Consider the following 18,681-nt stretch of genomic DNA (forward strand, 5'->3'; position numbering starts at 1 on the left):
GAGCCTAAACTGTTAATATGCTTCTCTAGTTTCTTCTGTTAAGGTGAGGATCCTGACACTTAAACCTCGGCCCGCCATCCTCGGAGCAACAACAAAGGTAAGGATAATAGCTGGGGAAAGGCGCTGATAAGGAAAAGCTCAGCTCTCAACTCTAAGGCTCTCAGCTGTAGTGCCTGGAGATCTGGCTCATCTCCCTAGTATCCTGACATTCAATCACTTGGCTTTGTGAAATGGGTTGCTTTCAAATGCCAAACCAAGACTTTGTGTACAAGGCTTGCAGTAAAGTGCATGAGACTTTGGAACTTGACTACTGAAACATTTTATTCTGCTAGTTATTGAATTACCACGGCTCTAGAGTTTGAAGCTAAAGACTCTTATCTTTTACCCCATTGAAGCAGCTCTGACCGATTAACCCTGTGGACAGGAAAGCATGGCAAAGAAGGTGGCAGTGATTGGAGCTGGTGTCAGTGGCTTGGCCTCCATACGGTGCTGTCTGGAAGAGGGGCTGGAGCCCACCTGCTTCGAAAGGAGCAATGATGTTGGAGGCCTGTGGAAATTCTCGGTGAGTGGCACACCACTGGAACACCAAGAGAAAGGAGATGGGTTATACAGCAAATTAAATCTAACCAGTTCTAATTCGGACGTGGAGGAAGGTCACAAAAAGTTCCAGATCTGGAAAGTAAAATCTCACCTCTCTCATCTCACTAATGTCCAATCATTCAGAACTATTTCACACCAGCAAAGGGCTTATTGTGAAAAGGATGTCTCCAACTTATTAAACACTAGAGGCCCGATGCACGAAATTTGTGAAAGCGTAGGCCTTCACAGCCACGATGGCTGCCTGGATCCCTCCCTCGCAGCCACGGCGGCTGCCTCGATCCAGCAGCTGCAGGCCCGGCTTCATCCGGAAGGTCATCCGGAAGGACGTCCAGTCTAATTAGCACATTGCGCTTTTATTATTATAGATTGTGACCAGTCTGACAAAGCCCAGATCTCCAAACTGCAAAGAGTGCTAATGTCAGTAATTAGACAAAAATCACCCCACTGCCTCCCCGTGTGACTGACAGGATTCTGAACCTATTGCTCTTAAATCCTAGGAACCTGGAAGAAAAGGAAAAGAAAAACCTAGTTGGGGTCAGAAGTCCCAAGTTCTAGTCTCAACTCCTAGGTTTTCTGGGCAGATAGATTTTAGGCAAGTCACTTTTCTTTCTGGGCCTCAAATGCTCATTTGTCAAATGCAGAGGCTGGAAATTAAGTTCTTGCTAGTGTGTCTTCCAGTTCTAATGGGTTGATTCTATAATTAACTCATGTCTACTGGGAAAGCATTATAAGCTTTCATAAATGACTGTGTGTGTGGGTTGTGTGATTACTGACTACTCTATGAATTCCAAATCCAGAGGAAAAACAGATTGCCTACCATTCAGCTTCATTGCTGTAGAAATAATAAGGAAATATTCATTATAAACACCATTTTTAAATTTCAAAAGCCAACTTTGGAAAAAAATCTAGCTTTTTGTTGTGAATTCCCCAACCATTGTTATTGGATGTAGGCAATATGTATTTGGCTTAAAGACATTAATTATATCCACATCATTCACCTTGTTAATGTATTCTCCCTTGGTCTGTTGTAACCCAACCTGCAACAACAGGTTGCTATAATAGAGTGTTATCAGTGTGAATTTAGAACACATTTGTATTCACCTCAAAAGCTTATATATAAAAAATTGGGGCCCTGGTTAGTGTGACTCAGTTGGTTGATTGTTGTCCTATGCACCAAAAGGTCACTGTTTCAAATCCTGGTCAGGGCACATGCCTAGATTGCCAGCTCAATCCCTGGTAGGGGACACGCAGGAGGCAGCCAAATGATGTATCACTCTCACATCAATGTTTCTCTCTCTCCCTCTCTCTTTCTCCCTCTCTGAAATCAATGAAAACATTTTTTTTTTAAAATTAGGGGTCCTATAATCCTGAAAATATTACATAAGTTATAAGATCATTAATTTTCATTTTTCATTAGGGAATCATCAAGAGGTTATTGTTTTTTAAGAATTCGGTTTTCTGCCCTAGACTGTTTTAGTCAGTGGGTAGAGTGTTGGCCTGGGGACTGAAGGATCCCAGGTTCAATTCTGGTCAAGGGCCCTGGGCATGTGCAGAAGGCAACCAATCGATGTGTTTCTCTCACAATGATATTTCTCTGTCTTTCCCTCTCTCTTCCACTCTCCCTAAAAATCAATGGAAAAATATCCTCAGGTAAGGATTTTTTTTAAAAGAACTCAGGTTTCTTTACACACACAGCCCAATATATTTTTATTGATTTCAGAGAGAAAGGGAGAGGGAGAGAGAGATTGAAACATCAATGACAAGAGAGAACCATTGGTTGGCTGCTGACTGCACGCCCCATACTGGGGATTGAGCCCACAACCTGGGCCTGGGCCCCGACCATGACCTCCAGGTTCAAAAGTCGATTCTCAACCACTGAACCATGCCAGCTGGGTCGGTTTTCTTTATTTACATTTGCTCAGGGAGATATGGCCAGCTTTGCCTAAATCATGAAATGGTTCTCTGTTATCTCATTAGCAACAATTAAATGCTGCTTGAGCATCTATTTTGGCAGAGTTGTGTATTAGGTAGTAAGATGACTAATATAGGTGACATAGTCACTCTACATAAATAGTTTCTGCTCCATCTGGTGAAACAAGCTACCACATAGATCCACAATCCTTTTATCAAAATGGGCAAAAGCTCCTTTGATAGCAAATGAGTCCTAAAGTCTTACAAAGCATGAGCTGAACCCACAAGACTATTTATAGTCTTCACTTGTTCCACTTTGTGTTTCTCTGCAGAATTTTATTGCATTTTATTTATAGGGTTTCTCCCCCTCCCAGATCTCACAAGGAGTATTATGGAAAATCATCCCCAAGTCTATAAATTCTAAAATATATGTGGCCAGAAGAGTTTCAAATATGAGATTATGGAACCTTACAACAATCAGGGGTCCTCAAACTTTTTAAACAGGGGGCCAGTTCACTGTCCAGACCGTTGGAGGGCCGGACTATAGTTTAAAAAAAAATTATGAACAAATTCCTATGCACACTGCACATATCTTATTTTGAAGTAAAAAAACAAAACGGGAACAAATACAATATTTGTATTTGCATGTGGCCCGCGGGCCTTAGTTTGAGGACCCCTGAACTAGATTGTCAACGTGGTGACTGTTAACTTAATGAGCAAGTGCCTTGAGATTTAGAAGAGGGTGGACTACTGAAACCTCAGCAGGTTAGGGAAAACTTCCTGCACTGATGGCTGTTGGCTGAGACTTGAAGGATGTCCACTAGGTGACACACTACAGAGAGTGCCATTGCCACTGTTGCCTGTGAATGGCACCCTGCAGATGCCCAGTGTCCAACAGGGTGACAATACCAGGTGGAAGAGGTTTCTAGATAGGGTAACCAGCACTCCAGAGAAGGCACTGAACATGGTGTACCCAGGGGTCCAAGTTAAGCAGTGCAGCCAGATCAGATGATAGGTCGGTAAGATGCAAAGTTAGACTCTGTGCTATCCGCAAAGTCAGACTCTGTGCTATCCTTTCCATGAGGTCATGTATATAAGCAAAATTATATCAAAGGCCCTATGTTGCTACAAACATTACAAAAATTGTAAACTTTAGCCCCCTCCACATATCACAATCCTTCCTTCTTTTCAAAGAAAAGTGGCTTGGTACAATGTCTGATCAGAAAGGGATTTTTGAAAAATGTATTATATAAGCTATCATGTTGCAAGTCCTGTTAGGCAAAGGTGTTCCAGAAGAAAGAAACCTGATCATTCTGAACTTTTCACTGTGTGCTTTTCCTATAAAATAAAAGCCAAATTGGGTTTACACGCTAGCCGGTTGAGTATGAGCATGTTTTAAGTTTCACATACTCTCTAACAGGGCCTCCTGGCCTCAAACAATTTTAATCTGCTGTAATAAGAGCTTGCTCAACAACCTGAGTACAATAGATCAGAACATTTTGGCTGTAAAGGGGGGAAACAGAACTATCTGAACTTTTGTTCTACTTATCTATTCATTTATTCATTCAACAAATATACATATTTGTGTAATTATGTATATGGCACTGTGTTAAGCATAGCTGCAGATAAGAGGTATGGCAGGCAGCTAGTATTTCAAAAGCAGAGAGAAAGGAAGCATTACGATAGCTATATACAAGTGAACGTGTGAGGAGGGCAGTGAAGACCATCAGAGCATGGTGGAGGGAGATGATTTCCAGTTGGTGAGGAGGAAGGCAAGGAAAGGCATGAGGGAGGAGGCAATTTCTGAGCTGGACCTCGAGGGTACATTTAGATCAAGAGAAATGAGACTGATAAGCAGAGACGGAAAACGAAAGGAGATCAAGGCAGACTACTAAAATGCACGTACAGCGTTCTTGAACTTGCCTCTGACCTTGCCCTCAAGTTGCTTATGTTCTATCTAGCAGCAAAGATGAGACATGGATGCAGTGATAACTCCAGGCAGGTGGTGAGAAACTGCCTGTAGCTGCTTGGATCTCTGGGTTTAGGGCAAGCTCTCTCAGCCAGAGGCAGAGTCTGAGCTTCATTTCTGCCTTACGGAACCACCCAACATATTGAAATAATGAAAATGGGAGCTCTCTGGAGCAACTGTCTGTTGTTATACAATACATCTATTTCCTTTTGTTTTGGAGAACAGCCTCTTGTGGGGAGGGAGGGAATCCAAGGAGCTGTGGGACACACATTCTTCTCCCTGTGTTCTGATTGGCTGGGGTCCAGGGGCCAAAGGGCATAGATTCATTCAACATGGAAATCATTCAAGAGCAGAAGCTTACATTTTTTAAACTAGTCCCCAGCCTGCACCTCAGCAATCCCTGCCTTCAATGGGCAGCTGAGAAACCTCCTTCAACCCTTCTTCTCTTAACTGTCAATGAAAGGCACCAGCTGTGGGGAACAGGGAAGACAGATGTGAGAACATCCCAAGCATGAGCCTTCTCTTTCTGACTTAGCAGAAACTTTCAATTGAGGTTTAAAAAGTTAAAATGTGAGCTTACAGCAACCACGAGAAGATGAAGTGTTATGTCCAACTTCAGGGAAAACACTGAGGCCTCGGGCAGCCCCAAGGGACACAATCTTCCCAATTCTTTCCAGTACTTTTTGTCTCAATCTTCTTGACACCAGTTGGGGCTGGCAGGAGACAGACATCTTGAGTCCAACAGCAACATGACATTCCTTTCTTTTCCATCATTCCATGGGAGTTCCCTCAGGATTTGGGGAAGCTGAGGCTGCCAACTTTTGAAGGCACTTCTCAGGCAGCCTATTGTGTGAACTTCTGCCCTGTGCTTGCAACAGAGAGGAAATGTTGACTTCTCAATTAAGCCTTCAACCACTTCTCAAAAGAAGCTGCTTTTCCATTACACGGTGACTTTAAAGTGAAGTGCCCATGGAACACAAGGGCTATGGCTTCTGGTTTCCTATGTTTCCTCGTAAAGAGTGAAAGCCGCTAATTGGTGAGCTAGGGAACTCCTCAAGCACAGAGTTCACTTCCAAAAAATGCGGTCCCTGGATGAGCCACATCAACAATTGCCTAATAGTTGGAAATGCAAATTCTCAGGCTCCATCCCAGACACACTGAGTCAGAAATTCTGGGGGTAGTACCAGGAATCTATGGTCTAAGGTGATTCTGATTTCATCCAAGTTGGGAAACCACTTCAACAGAGGGTTCTATTGCTGTTGAAGAGTTTGCTGAACACCATATAGTCAATTAAGTAGGCTAAAAGCTGCAGCCTCCTTTGGATGAGAGAGAGAGAGAGAGAGAGAGAGAGAGAGAGAGAGAGAGAGAGAGAGAATATGTTTAACATAAGTGTCAGATCAGAATCACTGCTCTGATTGAAAAAAGAAAGAAAACCCTATGGGACTGAAAAAAAAAAAAAAAACAGAATAAAAGGACTAAGGTTGACAGTGGCCCACTCTGAGCCAGGGCCTATGTATGGCTTTCTTTCCAGAACTTACAGAGACCTGTTCATTTTTTTCATGGGTCTTCGGGAGGTTTTATTATTTTCTTTTACATATTAAAAAGCTTTCAGTCATCAGAGCACTGAATGTCCACTAAGGGCCACAGCATTCTTGTTTTCCTTTTGAAGCTTTGTTATTCTTCCAGGAACATGCAGAAGAAGACAGAGCCAGCATTTACCCGTCTGTATTCACCAACTCTTCCAAGGAGATGATGTGCTTTCCGGACTTCCCGTACCCTGAGGATTACCCCAACTTCATGCACCATGGCAAGCTCCAGGAATACATAAGGACATTTGCTGAAAAGAAGAATCTTTTAAGATATATACAGTTTGAGGTATGAGCCTTGTAACTTGTGCTGTTGACATCAAATGTGTATGGGTTAGAGAGAAAGCAAGGGCACAGCACTCACCTAGAGGAATCAGAGCCAAATGGTTAAACACCGCCCCCACTGGAGGTAAGCTGTGTTGGTGCAGACTGTAAAGTATTCATGCATTGTTGATGTGTTTTGTTTTGTCTTTGTCCCTAAACATGTTCCCCATGAATCTCTGAGAGCTTTGAAAATGCCACAGAAAACGCTGTCACCATGTGCATTCCACCCTCATGCTCTCATATTTTAGCAACAATCTCAAATTCTCTAGTTCTTATTTGTGTCAATACTTTGTGGCTCAAGAAAGCATGGCATTCATTAGAAATTCTTCCATTATGAAGAAAGTAGCAACTTAAATGAATGATTAATACAGCTTTTTTCCAGCATTGTCCACCCACTTAGCTCCTTAGACTAGGAGCCTTGGGAATTATGGCATTGAGGCACTGACTTTGAAAATAACAGCAATGCTTTACCTTTGTTTAGAACTCTTAACCTCAGTTCTTTACTGTTAAATACAGAGCACATATACCTCAAAAAACAATCAGAAAAATTATGATGTTGGATTACATATATAATTTTATTTGTTGTGTTAAATAACAGTAAATAAAATTATATTATCTACTGTCCCAATTATGATTCTTAATTATAATGTTATAAATTAAAATAATTTATTAATTATAATAAACATGATTGCAATTGTATTTAATATTTTATTTGATTTTTACATATACTTACATAATAATGATACTGTGAAAGTAGCTAATATTTCCAAAGGAAGAGTATCTATTCAGAGCAACGGAGAGACTGTCCTGAACCCTAAGACATTCTCATACATAAGGAACAGATGGGAAGTGAGAACAAAGAGGAAGAAGTCATGAATGTCATGGAGGATGGCAGACTGCAAATGGCATTTTCCTCCAGAATACCCGCAGTTAGATACCCCAAATCCACTAACTTCTTGTCTAACGAGTAAAGATACCCCAGTAAGGAATTTTCCCTGTGAGATTTGAAGATTCACTGTGACTCCTATTTGAATGTCTTCCCATACATGTCTCAATGACCAGGAGAGCTCACAACAGTGATTTCCTCCACAGAAACACAGCTAAAATGTTAAATGCAGAATGATAACTAGAATAAATTTCTTTCTGATTTTCTTTAAGACCCTGGTTTCTAGTGTAAAGAAATGTCCCAGCTTCTTAGTTACTGGCCAATGGGAAGTTGTTTCAGAAAAGAACGGGAAGCAGGAATCAACTATTTTTGATGCTGTGATGGTTTGTTCGGGACATCATGTGTACCCCAATCTGCCAAATGATTCTCTTCCTGGTAAGTTTGGGAAATACGTAATAATTTTGGGACTTATACACAAACATCAATGTTGAACTAGATCTTTCCGTAGATTGTATATTGATTATTCTTCAGGTCTCAAAGATTTCAAAACAAAATTTTTAAGTTTAATGTTATGTGAAATGTAGTAATAATTGGCCTCCTGGGCCTCTATACTAAACGAATCAAGGACCTGTAAGTCAGAGTTAAGATGAAGACACAGGTCATATCTTAGACTCGAATCTAAGTCCTGACAGCACATGGGATCTCTGAGTGAAGTGATACATTCACAAAAATAGAGTTCAACTGCAAAATTGTTTAAAGAAAGTCATTTTCTTATTTATAACATAAACACATTTGTTATTTATAGAGGAAATTTGGGTTTTCTAATTTCATATATATATCCACATTTTGCAAATTAACTTTAAAATTCTCAGTGTGTGTGTGTGTGTGTGTGTGTGTTGGCACACTCCATTACTATACAAAAGTAGCAAACGTCAAATAATACAATACACAAACAGCCTTTCTTTCTTCCTTCCAACAGAAACACATGTCCACTCGAAAATATTAGAGTTCCCAACTCAAGGCATGATGTTCATAGGCCAAGATAATTAAAAGAGTAGAGATTCTGGGAAAATAGAAGGTCAAAACCACGAATGTTAAGAGGCAGTCTATATCCTTTAGGCTTACAATAAATAGTGTAGGCTTAGAACACCTGGCCTCAACTCCTTATTCCACTGGTTCCTTACCACGTGAATTTAGTAATCCACTTATTTGTCTCAATTTCCTTGTCTTTTAAAATTGAGATAATACCAATAGCTATCATCCAGAGATGTTATCAAGATTAAATGGTTAAAATATATAAAGCCTTTAGCAGAAGGCCTAGCCCACAGTAAGTTCTCAATAAATATTAGCTATTATTATTATCAAAATAGAAGTTCTCACCCTAGCCAGTTTGCTCAGTGGTTAAAGTGCCAGCCCACAGACTGAAGGGTCCCAGGTTTGATTCTGGTCAAAGGTGTATATCTCCATTGTAGGCTCGATCCCTGGGCCTGGTCTGGATGCATGCAGGAGCCAACCAATTGATGTGTCTCTCTCATATCCATGTTTCTCTCTGTCTCTCCGCCTCCCTCCCACTCTCTCCAAAAAATCAATGTTGGGGGCGGGGGGGATGTCCTTGGTGAGGATTAACAAAATAGAAGTTCTCTTATCTTAAGGGTTTCTTAAAGGCACTAATAGTAACTATTTGAAGGTTTCTTATCAAAAACCATCAAAAGGATAAATGCATTTCAAATAGGGACTGTTTTTAAAAATTAAGACTGCTAATAGGAGGTTTAAAAATAAAAATATCAAAATACGTGAGTCTTTATAATTTCTTCTCAAATCAACTCAAACTCTTCCCCATGTTCTACTTAGGCCTAGACCAGTTTCAGGGCCACTACCTCCACAGCCGGGAGTATAAGGGCCCAGAGGCCTTCAAGGGGAAGAGAGTCCTTGTGATTGGCCTGGGGAACTCGGGATGTGACATTGCGGTGGAGCTCAGTCGTCTGGCTACACAGGTAAACGAACAGAAAGGTTTGGGGGAAACACACCTGGAGTATGGCTGTGCTACTAAACCAAACACTGAGGACGGTGTTTGCCATGTCTTACCACAAGGAATCCCCCTGCTATATATGCCCATTAAATCAGGGGAGACTATCGACATTCTCCCTGTGAAGCAAGGTAATGTGGCCATGCTCATATGGAAGTGCATTCTGCTGGAACCAGAGGTAAGTGCATGTGCTATACACATATGCAAGTGCGCATTTCTTACTAATTTTATGTTCTGATCACCTCCAAGCAAACTGGTGGCTAGTCAAGCTCTACCTTTACTTATTTAATAGTAATTCTTATCACTTACCACCCTGAAGGTCTGGAAGATACACAAGGTATAGTTCTTACTACTGTTTATCTATTCAACAGCTACTGCGCAACCAGTATCAGGCACTTTTTTTTTTTAATGTAGGAATTTCAGATTTGTTTTTTTCTGTTTGTTTATTTATTTTAGAGAGAGGAAGGGAGAGGGAGAGAGAGATAGAAACATCAATGATGAGAGAGAATCATTGATCGGCTGCCTCCTGCACACCCCTTACTGTGGATCGAGCCCATAACCTCGGCGTGTGTCCTGACCAGGAATCGAACCGTGACTTCCTGGTTCGTGGATTGATGCTCAAACACTGAGCCACACCGGCGGGGCACAGGCACTTTTTATAAACAAACACACAAACAAGTCAGACTACTGCCTGACTTCAAGGAGCAGGCAATGGGTGGAGGTGGGATGACAGGTATGCATACCATTGCCAAAGGAAATAATGAGACATCAGCGACATTAGCTGTGGCAGTGGCAGCACCATGAAAGAAGAACCTAACGTAGCCTGGATGGAGTCAAGGAAGGCTTCCCAGAGGACTCCAGGCTGCATCATACATGACCAGGAGACCCTGAAGAAACAGCATATTTTTAAGGAAATGGGTGCTCAATAAATAAATTCGTAAATATGTGGAAAGAAAAGCTTAGGATTTTTAAAGTCATTTTTCCTTGGGTTATTACAAAAGTGGTACAATAGGCAGGCAGCCGGGCTTGACTCCAGGCTGAGGCAGCTGCCATGTTTTGGGCTACCCCACAAGGTGCTGGGTAGGTGTGTAGAGAGAAATAGCAAAGGAAACCAGGGACAGAGAACAGAATTCAATCCTTGGCATCTCCTCAGCCTCATTTCAGCTGGAGATTTAGCTACATTTCCCACACACAACCCAGCAACTCCACCACTGAGGTCCACTGGGTTAGCTGGTTTCTACCAGACCTACCATCTTATTCTCTGAGTGTATGAAGATGAAACATGTTTGTGGGCTGAATACAGAGCCCTCTGGTTCTGAGATAGTAGGTTCTCATTCTTTCAACAACTATGCATTAGCCTTCTAGGGTGGAGAGGGGAGTAGGTCTGCCCCTATCTGGTTTCAATTATGAACCCACCTTTTTAGAGATGCTCTTGCCTAGAGAGTGAAGGAAATAAATACATGGATATGTCCATAGACTTGTGTTGTATCTGCTTATTTCTCACAGAATGATATTGAAATCAATGTTGCTTCCCCCACCAGGTCATGATCAGCACCAGAAGCGGTTCCTGGGTCATGAGCCGGGTTTGGGAGGACGGCTATCCTTGGGACATGGTGTACATTACGCGGTTTGCATCCTTTCTCCAGAATGTCCTTCCTTCATTCCTCTCTGACTGGCTATACGTGAAGAAGATGAACACATGCTTTAAGCATGAGAACTACGGCCTGATGCCTTTAAATGGGTACTGCAAATAACACATACTTATCATTCAAAAGAGTGGGGCTCTAGTTTAAGTGGAATTTTTCCTCTCTAGATCTTACTTTAGTTATTTCACTGAGGCTGGTCGGGATTGAATGGATGACTATATAGGAGACGTGGTAAACCCAGAGATCAGGTATGGGATAAAAATCTTACTGAAATTAGTCAAGTGGGGAAAGGCATATGGAAAAGTACAAAAGGGGATGGAGCAGGCAGCTAGATCACCCTGATGTGCAGGATTTGGTTGTGGTAGCTACAATCTAGACAGAGGTTTGTGGACTGAGCCAACTCATAAACTCTGTGATTTTTTAAATATATTTTTATTGATTTCAGAGAGGAAGGGAGGGGAAGAGAGAGATAGAAACATCAATGATGAGCATCACTGATTGGCTGCCTCCTGCAGGCCCCCTACTGGATCAAGCCCACAACCCAGGCATGTGCCCCGACCAGAAATCAAACCCTGACCTTTTGGTTCATAGGTCAATGCTCCACCACTAAGCAAGACTGACTGGGCATAAATTGTGTGGGGGTTTTTTTGTTTGTTTTTTTAATCCTTATCCGATATCCCAGTGATTTTTAGAGACAGTGGAAGAGAGAAGGAAAGACAGAAACAACGATGTGAAAAAGACACATCAATTGGTTGCCTCCTGCACACACCTTGACCAGGGCCTGGGCCAGGGAGGAGCCTGTAACCAAGGTACATGCCCTTGACTGAAATCAAACCCAGGACCTTTTGCTCCACAGGCCAGCGCTCTATCCACTGAGCCAAACTGGCTAGGGCTAAATTGTGTGTTTTTTTAAGGAACGTCTTGTCTATGCTTATGGGCGAATGGGGATAGAAATAATAATACTTACTCCTCAAGGCTGTTGTGGTTTTCAGTAAGATTAAAAATATATACAACTTACTTTGTAAACTATAAAGCTTCACAAAACACTGGTTCTTAATAGCCTCAAATGTTTAATATGATTCTATGGAGCAATTAACATGTCTTAGCAAGTAAGAAGTCTCAAAACAAAAGCCCGCACCTCCTCCTCCATGGAAGAGTTGGCATTTTTCCAGGATGGTCAGAGGGCATGGGACACACCAGGTATTTGATTTCCACAGAACTGATGAAGTCAATAAGTGTAAAGAGATTCATGTATGCGTTTTTCTAGGGAGACAGAGCCCAACCCCTTCTAATGAGAAAGGCATTCTAGGTAGAAGAATCACTGTATCAACAGAAAAAAAAAAATTAAATGGGTAAGAAAAGAGAGGATCCACAGAGAAATTTTATATTTGGCCCACGCCAGCAGAAGTGTTGCATTGTGTTTAGAGAAACGGTTAAGGAAAAACAAGAGGGAACTGGAAATTGAAATAGCAAATGCCAGGGTTGGGAGCCAGAGCCTCACTCCACCGCACTGATGCGACCTAGTCTGGCAGACTGCTGGGCCCCTAAAGAAAAAAGAAAAGGTGATTTCATGCGTTTAAAATTATGTTTAATGTACTAGAACTTCTAACGCTCGAGCTAGTTAAGATTATTTTTTTTTTGTCCTGTAACAGTAACTGCAAATTGTATTTTGCCTTTGTTCTTGAGACAACTGAAACACAGTTTTGGAAGTCTACTACTAAGAACTAAGCTCCTTCCTAGAAAGGGTTCCAAGTAGCCTAAGGTATTGACATACTCTCACTCCTGCCGTGGAGAGCAGAGGTGGGAAAGGGGAGAGAAAAACAGGTTTCACTGTGACCTACGTGTTGTCACCTTTTAAGGTAAAAGAAGAGATTGCAGGGTTAGAGAGGTGGAGAACAGTGTGGAAGAATAGGGGCAAATTCTAAGATTTAAAAAGTTACTTAGGATTTGAGATAGAAGAAAGTCCCAAATCCCTGAAAGTTAACTCAAAATGAAGAATATCATAAAAAGGGGGGGGTGGGGCGGGGGCTAGAATTTTGGCAACAGAAGTGCAGTATCCAAATTGTTATACTTTCTTCTGTGACCACAGTTGATGAAAGGCATGGCAATAAAACAGCCCACCATAACAAATCTGATTTCCTCACGTACGATGCGACCTCAGCTACAGTAATAGTTCACTTATAATAATGATGCTCTCCTGTGCCAGGCACTCTTTTAAGTGCATTACAGAACATTGTTTTATTCTCAGAGCTACCTCATGAGGTAGATTCTATGTTATCTCCATTTTACACGGAAGAAAACAAGTGCAGAGAAGTAGCAGCCAGAAAGAGATGGGGTTAGGTTATACATTTAGGTCATCTAGTTGCAGAGTCAACACTCAACCACTTTATTATGCCTCCAAATTAGTGTTATTCTAACTCTTTTGGTGAGTTACATACCCATACCCGTAAGAGCATTTTCAAGTTTCCAGGCACCAAAAGAGGCAGCTCAGACAGAAATTCTTAGGAACTGCTTTAGGCAATAGGAAAGGAATTACCCAAAAGAAGAGAATTCCGTTGTCCTCATGCTGATGTTCACCTGCTCAAATTTGGTTGCAAAACTAAGGGCTGTTGTAGATATCTCTTGGAAATGATGTACTTTACAGCAAAGGCCTTGTCTCTTGTGTCTGCACAGTGCCCTGAGGAAAGAGCCTGTGTTCAATGATGAGCTCCCATCACGCATCCTGTGTGGCACACTGTCCATCAAGCCTGGTGTGAAGGAGTTCACAGAGACCTCAGCCGTGTTTGAGGATGGGACCGTGTTTGAGGCCGTTGACTTTGTCATCTTTGCAACAGGCTATGCGTATGCCTACCCCTTCCTTGATGACTCCATCATCAAGAGCAGAAACAATGAGGTCACCTTGTTTAAAGGCATCTTCCCCCCAATGATGGAGAAGCCAACCTTGGCCGTGATTGGCTTTGTCCAGTCCCTTGGGGCTGCCATCCCCACAGCGGACCAGCAAGCCCGCTGGGCTGCTAAAGTGTTTGCAAGTAGGTGGGCCATTCTTTCATTCAGTCAGTCAGCAAACGTTTACTGAGATACCAAGCTAGGTGCTAGAGATATACGTAAAGGGAACCAGATAGACATGCTGCTTGACCTCAGAGAATTTAAAGTAGGGTGAGGGAAATGCCACAAGAGGGGAAACCTTAGGGTTTTCCCGTGAGGGGAGCTAGACAGTGAGTTATTCCAAGAGGAAAAGACATAAATGTGAGAACAGCATAAAGTGTGTGAGGATCCAGAAACATTTTGGTGTGAGGCAATATAAAGCAGAGGCAGGGAGTGGCAAGAAATGGAGGAAAGAACCAGGATGTGGAAGGCCCATATAAGCTGTGTTAAAGAGCTTAGACTTCTAGTGGGAGAATTGGAAGGACTTTGAAAGGCTGTGAGCAAGAGAAGGATAGCAGTGGGTCACTGAAATGTCAAAGTACATAGCAAAGGTTGGAAAGGACATGTCAAGTACGTTGTGGATAAATTAGCTTTTCTTTTTTTTTCTTTTTTTAAAATATATTTTATTGATTTTTTTACAGAGAGGAAGGGAGAGAGATAGAGAGTTAGAAACATCGATGACAGAGAAACAGCGATCAGCTGCCTCCTGCACATCTCCTACTGGGGATATGCCCGCAACCCAGGTACATGCCCTTGACTGGAATCGAACCTGGGACCTTTCAGTCTGCAGGCCGACGCTCTATCCACTGAGCCAAACCGGTTTCGGCAAATTAGCTTTTCTTTTATGTATACCTCGGAGGAGAATTACCACTAAAAGCCCTGTCATGTGATCTTTTTAACAGTGCTCCCCTATAAAATACTCCTATTGTCTTTTCTCTTGAAAGGCACAACAGTGCCTCATGCCTGAGGTATGGTAGGAAGATTGGACACAGTATATAACCCCCCCTCCCAAAAAAAATTTATAAGAAACAAAGGGTATTATTTATTCATTCAGCAAATATTACTTGAGCACCAACTATGTGCCAGGCTCTGTCTTGGCACTTAGGACACAACATCAAACAACATGATTAAAATTCTAATAGAAATACAGCAAATATCTGACCACAGTGCACCACTACGTTGAGATAATATGCTAACAAGGACTGGGATGTGTTTGTACACTGTGAATGTCACAATAACTTCTTGCCATTGTTACAAAGGCCAACGAGCTACCATCAGCAATTGGAAAAAACCTCGGATGATGTAGTGAAAATCACAAAAAACTAAAAAAAGATTTTGCTGCCCCCTTTTAAAAATGTTTTATTTTTCAATTACAGTTGACATACAATACCATATTAGTTTTGGGCGTACAACATCGTGATTAGATATTTATAGACCTTACAATATCCTCTTTGGCTGCAGGCTGATTCTGAAAAAAAACATGCTTCTGTCTTCTGTCCCATTTTCATTGCCATGTACCTTAAGAGTGAACTATTTCACCAGATTATTTCTTGAAAGAATCCTTAATAAGAAGAAGTAGACAAGAAATTTGAAGAAACTCTTTTAGCTATTATGTGCATGAGGCTCCTGAGTATATTGAGGATGAGGCCCTCCATAAGGTCACAGGAATATGAGATTGGGTGATTTAAAGCTACGAACCCTTCCGCTGTCACTATCTCATTGCAGACCAGCTTTGAGATTCCCAAAGCAGGTTTCACTGGCTTCTCAAATCTTTCTTTCTATGAATTTTTACTCTACTAAAGATACTGAATAAAATTCATCATGTGTCAATTATACATTTCTGATTTGCTTTTTTCAATATTTCTCTCTTCATTTCTTCTCTAGACTCATGTACCCTGCCAACTACAAAGGAAATGATGGATGATATTGATATGAAAATGGGAAAGAAACTCAAGTGGTAAGAGGTTGTACATGCTAATGAAACAATTAGAAGACTAACTATAATCAAACAATATTAGGTGGGAAAAGAATAGTCATTACATTTCTCCTGTATAAAACTAAGTTCTCAAATGGGTGATTTTGCCCCCCAGGAGACATTTGGCAAAGTCCAAAGAAGTGTCCAGTTCAAAATGCCAGTAGTGCTGAGGTTGAGAAATGATTATAACACTTTCCCAAAGAGCTTCTTTCTCATTAGCCACATGTCTGTCCTACACACAGCGATCAGACAAGAAAAAGATAAAAGGTATCCAGATTGAAAAGGAAGAAGAAAAACTGTCACTATTTGCAGATGACAAGATATTATGAATAGAAAACTCCTTTTTTAAAAAAAAAACACACCAAAACTACTGTTAGAACTAAAACAAATTCAGTAAAGCTGCAGAATACAAAACCAAAATACAACTTTCTGTTGCATCTCCACATATTGATAACAAATTATCGGAAAGAGAAATTAAGAAAGCAATCTCATGTACAATTTCATCAAAAAGAATAAAATGTATAGGAATAAATCTGCACTGAAAACTATAAGATACTGATGAAAAAAATTGAAAACACAAATATTGTAAATGGAAAGATATTTAATGCTCGTGAACTGGAAGATGTAATACAACCCCTATAAAAATATCAACAGTGTTTTTCACAGAACTAGAACAAATAATCTTAAATTTTATATGGAACCACAAAAAAACCCTGAATAGCCAAAGAAATCTTGAGAACTAAGAACAAAGTTGGAGGTATTACCCTCTGTGACTTCAAATTGTACTCCACATCAGTAGGGTTCTGACACAAAAACAAATACCTAAATCAATGGAACAGAATACAGAGCACAGAAATAAACCCATGCTTATGGTCAATTAATCTACAACAAAGGAGGAAAGAATATATAATGGGGGGGGGAGAAACAGTCTCATTAATAAATGATGTTGGCAAAACAAGACAAATGCAAGAAAACCTGAAACTAGGCCATTTTCTTACACTATATACAAAAATAAACTTACCTACAATAAGATTAAAGACTTAAATGTACGTCCTAAAACCATAAAACTCCTAGAAGAAAACAAAGGCAATAAATGCTTTTACATCAGTCTTTGCAATGTTTTTTAACATGTTTCTTTGGGTAAAGGCAACAAAAGGAAAAATACACAGATAGGACTAGATCAAAGTAAAAAGCTTTTGCAACAAACAAAAAACTCATAGATACAACAGAACGTTGGTTACCAGAGAGGAAGGGGGTGCTGGAAAGATGAAAAAGGTAAATAAGATAATGGAAGGAGATTAGATTAGGGATGTTGAGCACACAATAGAGTATACAGATGTTATATTATAAAGTTGTACACCTACAATTTATGTTATTAACCAAAGTTACCCCAATAAATTTAAGAAAAATAAAGCTTTTGCACAGTGAAAGAAACCATCAATAAAACAAAAACGCAACCTACTGAATGGGAGAAGATATTTGTAAATGATATGTCCAATAAGAGGTTACTATCCAAAATATATAAAGAACTCATATAATTCAATAGCAAAAACAAAAAATCTGATTAAATAATGGGCAGAGGACCTGAACAGACATTTCTGCAAAGATATGCAGATGGCCAATGGACTCATGGAAGATACTCAACATCACTGATCATCAGGGAAATGCAAACCAAAACAACAATGAGGTATCACCTTATACCTGTCAAAATGGCTATTACCAAAATGACAACAAGTGGCAAGTGTAGGCGAGGAATATCAGTAGATATTCCTCAAAAAATTAACAATGGAACTACAGCATGACCCAGCAGTTCCACTTTGAGGTATTTATCTGAAGAGAATGAAAACAATAATCTTGAAAGATATATGCACCCCTATGTTCATTGCAGCATTGTTTAAAGTAGTCAAGATATGAAAGCATCGTAAGTGTCCATCAATAGATGCATAGATAAAGAAGATGTGGTACATTTATACAATAGAATTCTACTCAGCCACAAAAGAATAATAAAATCTTGCCAGTTGCAACATGGATGAATCCAGAGTGTTCAATTACATGCCAACTAGAGTTAAAAATAAATTTTAAAAACAGAATAATCATGTATTAAAGAGAAAACTAAATTAATCAGCCAAATTGAGAACCCAGTTCACTTCAGGCCACATGGCCAGAGGCAAAAGCCTAAAATGACATCAAAGTTGAGTAGAAATTAGGAAGGAAAGAAAAATAAAAAGCTTATTTATAGCCAAAGAACAAATTATAAATTTAATGTTGTGGCAAAAGAGAGGAGTGTGGGTGTTACTAGAGGTGCTGACTAAAATTTGAGTTTTCCTGAGATAGAAAATAAGAAATCGGTGCTTCTGTTTACAACTCATTCCTATGTGCTCTTTTCTTTCCTCAGGTTCGGACAAAGCCAGACTTTACAGACAGATTACATCACCTACATGGACGAGCTGGGCTCCTTCATCGGGGCCAAGCCTAACATACCATGGCTCTTCCTGACTGATCCCCAGCTGGCGCTGCAGGTGTTCTTTGGTCCTTGTAGCCCATATCAGTTTCGACTTATGGGACCGGGAAAGTGGGAGGGGGCCAGAAAGGCCATCTTGACCCAATGGGACCGGACAGTCAAGCCAATCAGGACAAGAAGAGTCAGTGAAGCTCACAGACCACAACCTTTTCACAACTTGTTTAAAATTCTCTTATTTCCACTGCTTCTTCTACCTGTTTGGCTGGCACTTTATTAATGAAAGGGTTCTTGGGTCTCAGAGTTCAGCCTAGACGTTCAGTTACTGATATGCCTATACATGTACACGTATAAAATCTCATACCTGCTCTTTCC

The 18,681-nt window shown here is 40.6% G+C and overlaps 1 protein-coding gene across 1 annotated transcript; it reads left to right on the forward strand.

Moving 5' to 3' along the window:
* Positions 1-359: 359 nt before the first annotated feature.
* On the forward strand, positions 360-18,675 carry FMO3 (flavin containing monooxygenase 3). Its single transcript, XM_006766994.1, has 8 exons — positions 360-562; positions 6,167-6,355; positions 7,549-7,711; positions 9,128-9,270; positions 10,844-11,043; positions 13,622-13,977; positions 15,758-15,830; positions 18,244-18,675. The coding sequence occupies exons 1-8, from the start codon at positions 431-433 to the stop codon at positions 18,584-18,586; spliced, it is 1,599 nt and encodes a 532-aa protein (XP_006767057.1). The 5' UTR covers positions 360-430; the 3' UTR covers positions 18,587-18,675.
* The last annotated feature ends 6 nt before the right edge of the window (positions 18,676-18,681 follow it).

This window comes from Myotis davidii, unplaced genomic scaffold (assembly GCF_000327345.1).
Source record: "Myotis davidii unplaced genomic scaffold, ASM32734v1 scaffold580, whole genome shotgun sequence".
Lineage (NCBI taxonomy): Eukaryota > Metazoa > Chordata > Mammalia > Chiroptera > Vespertilionidae > Myotis > Myotis davidii.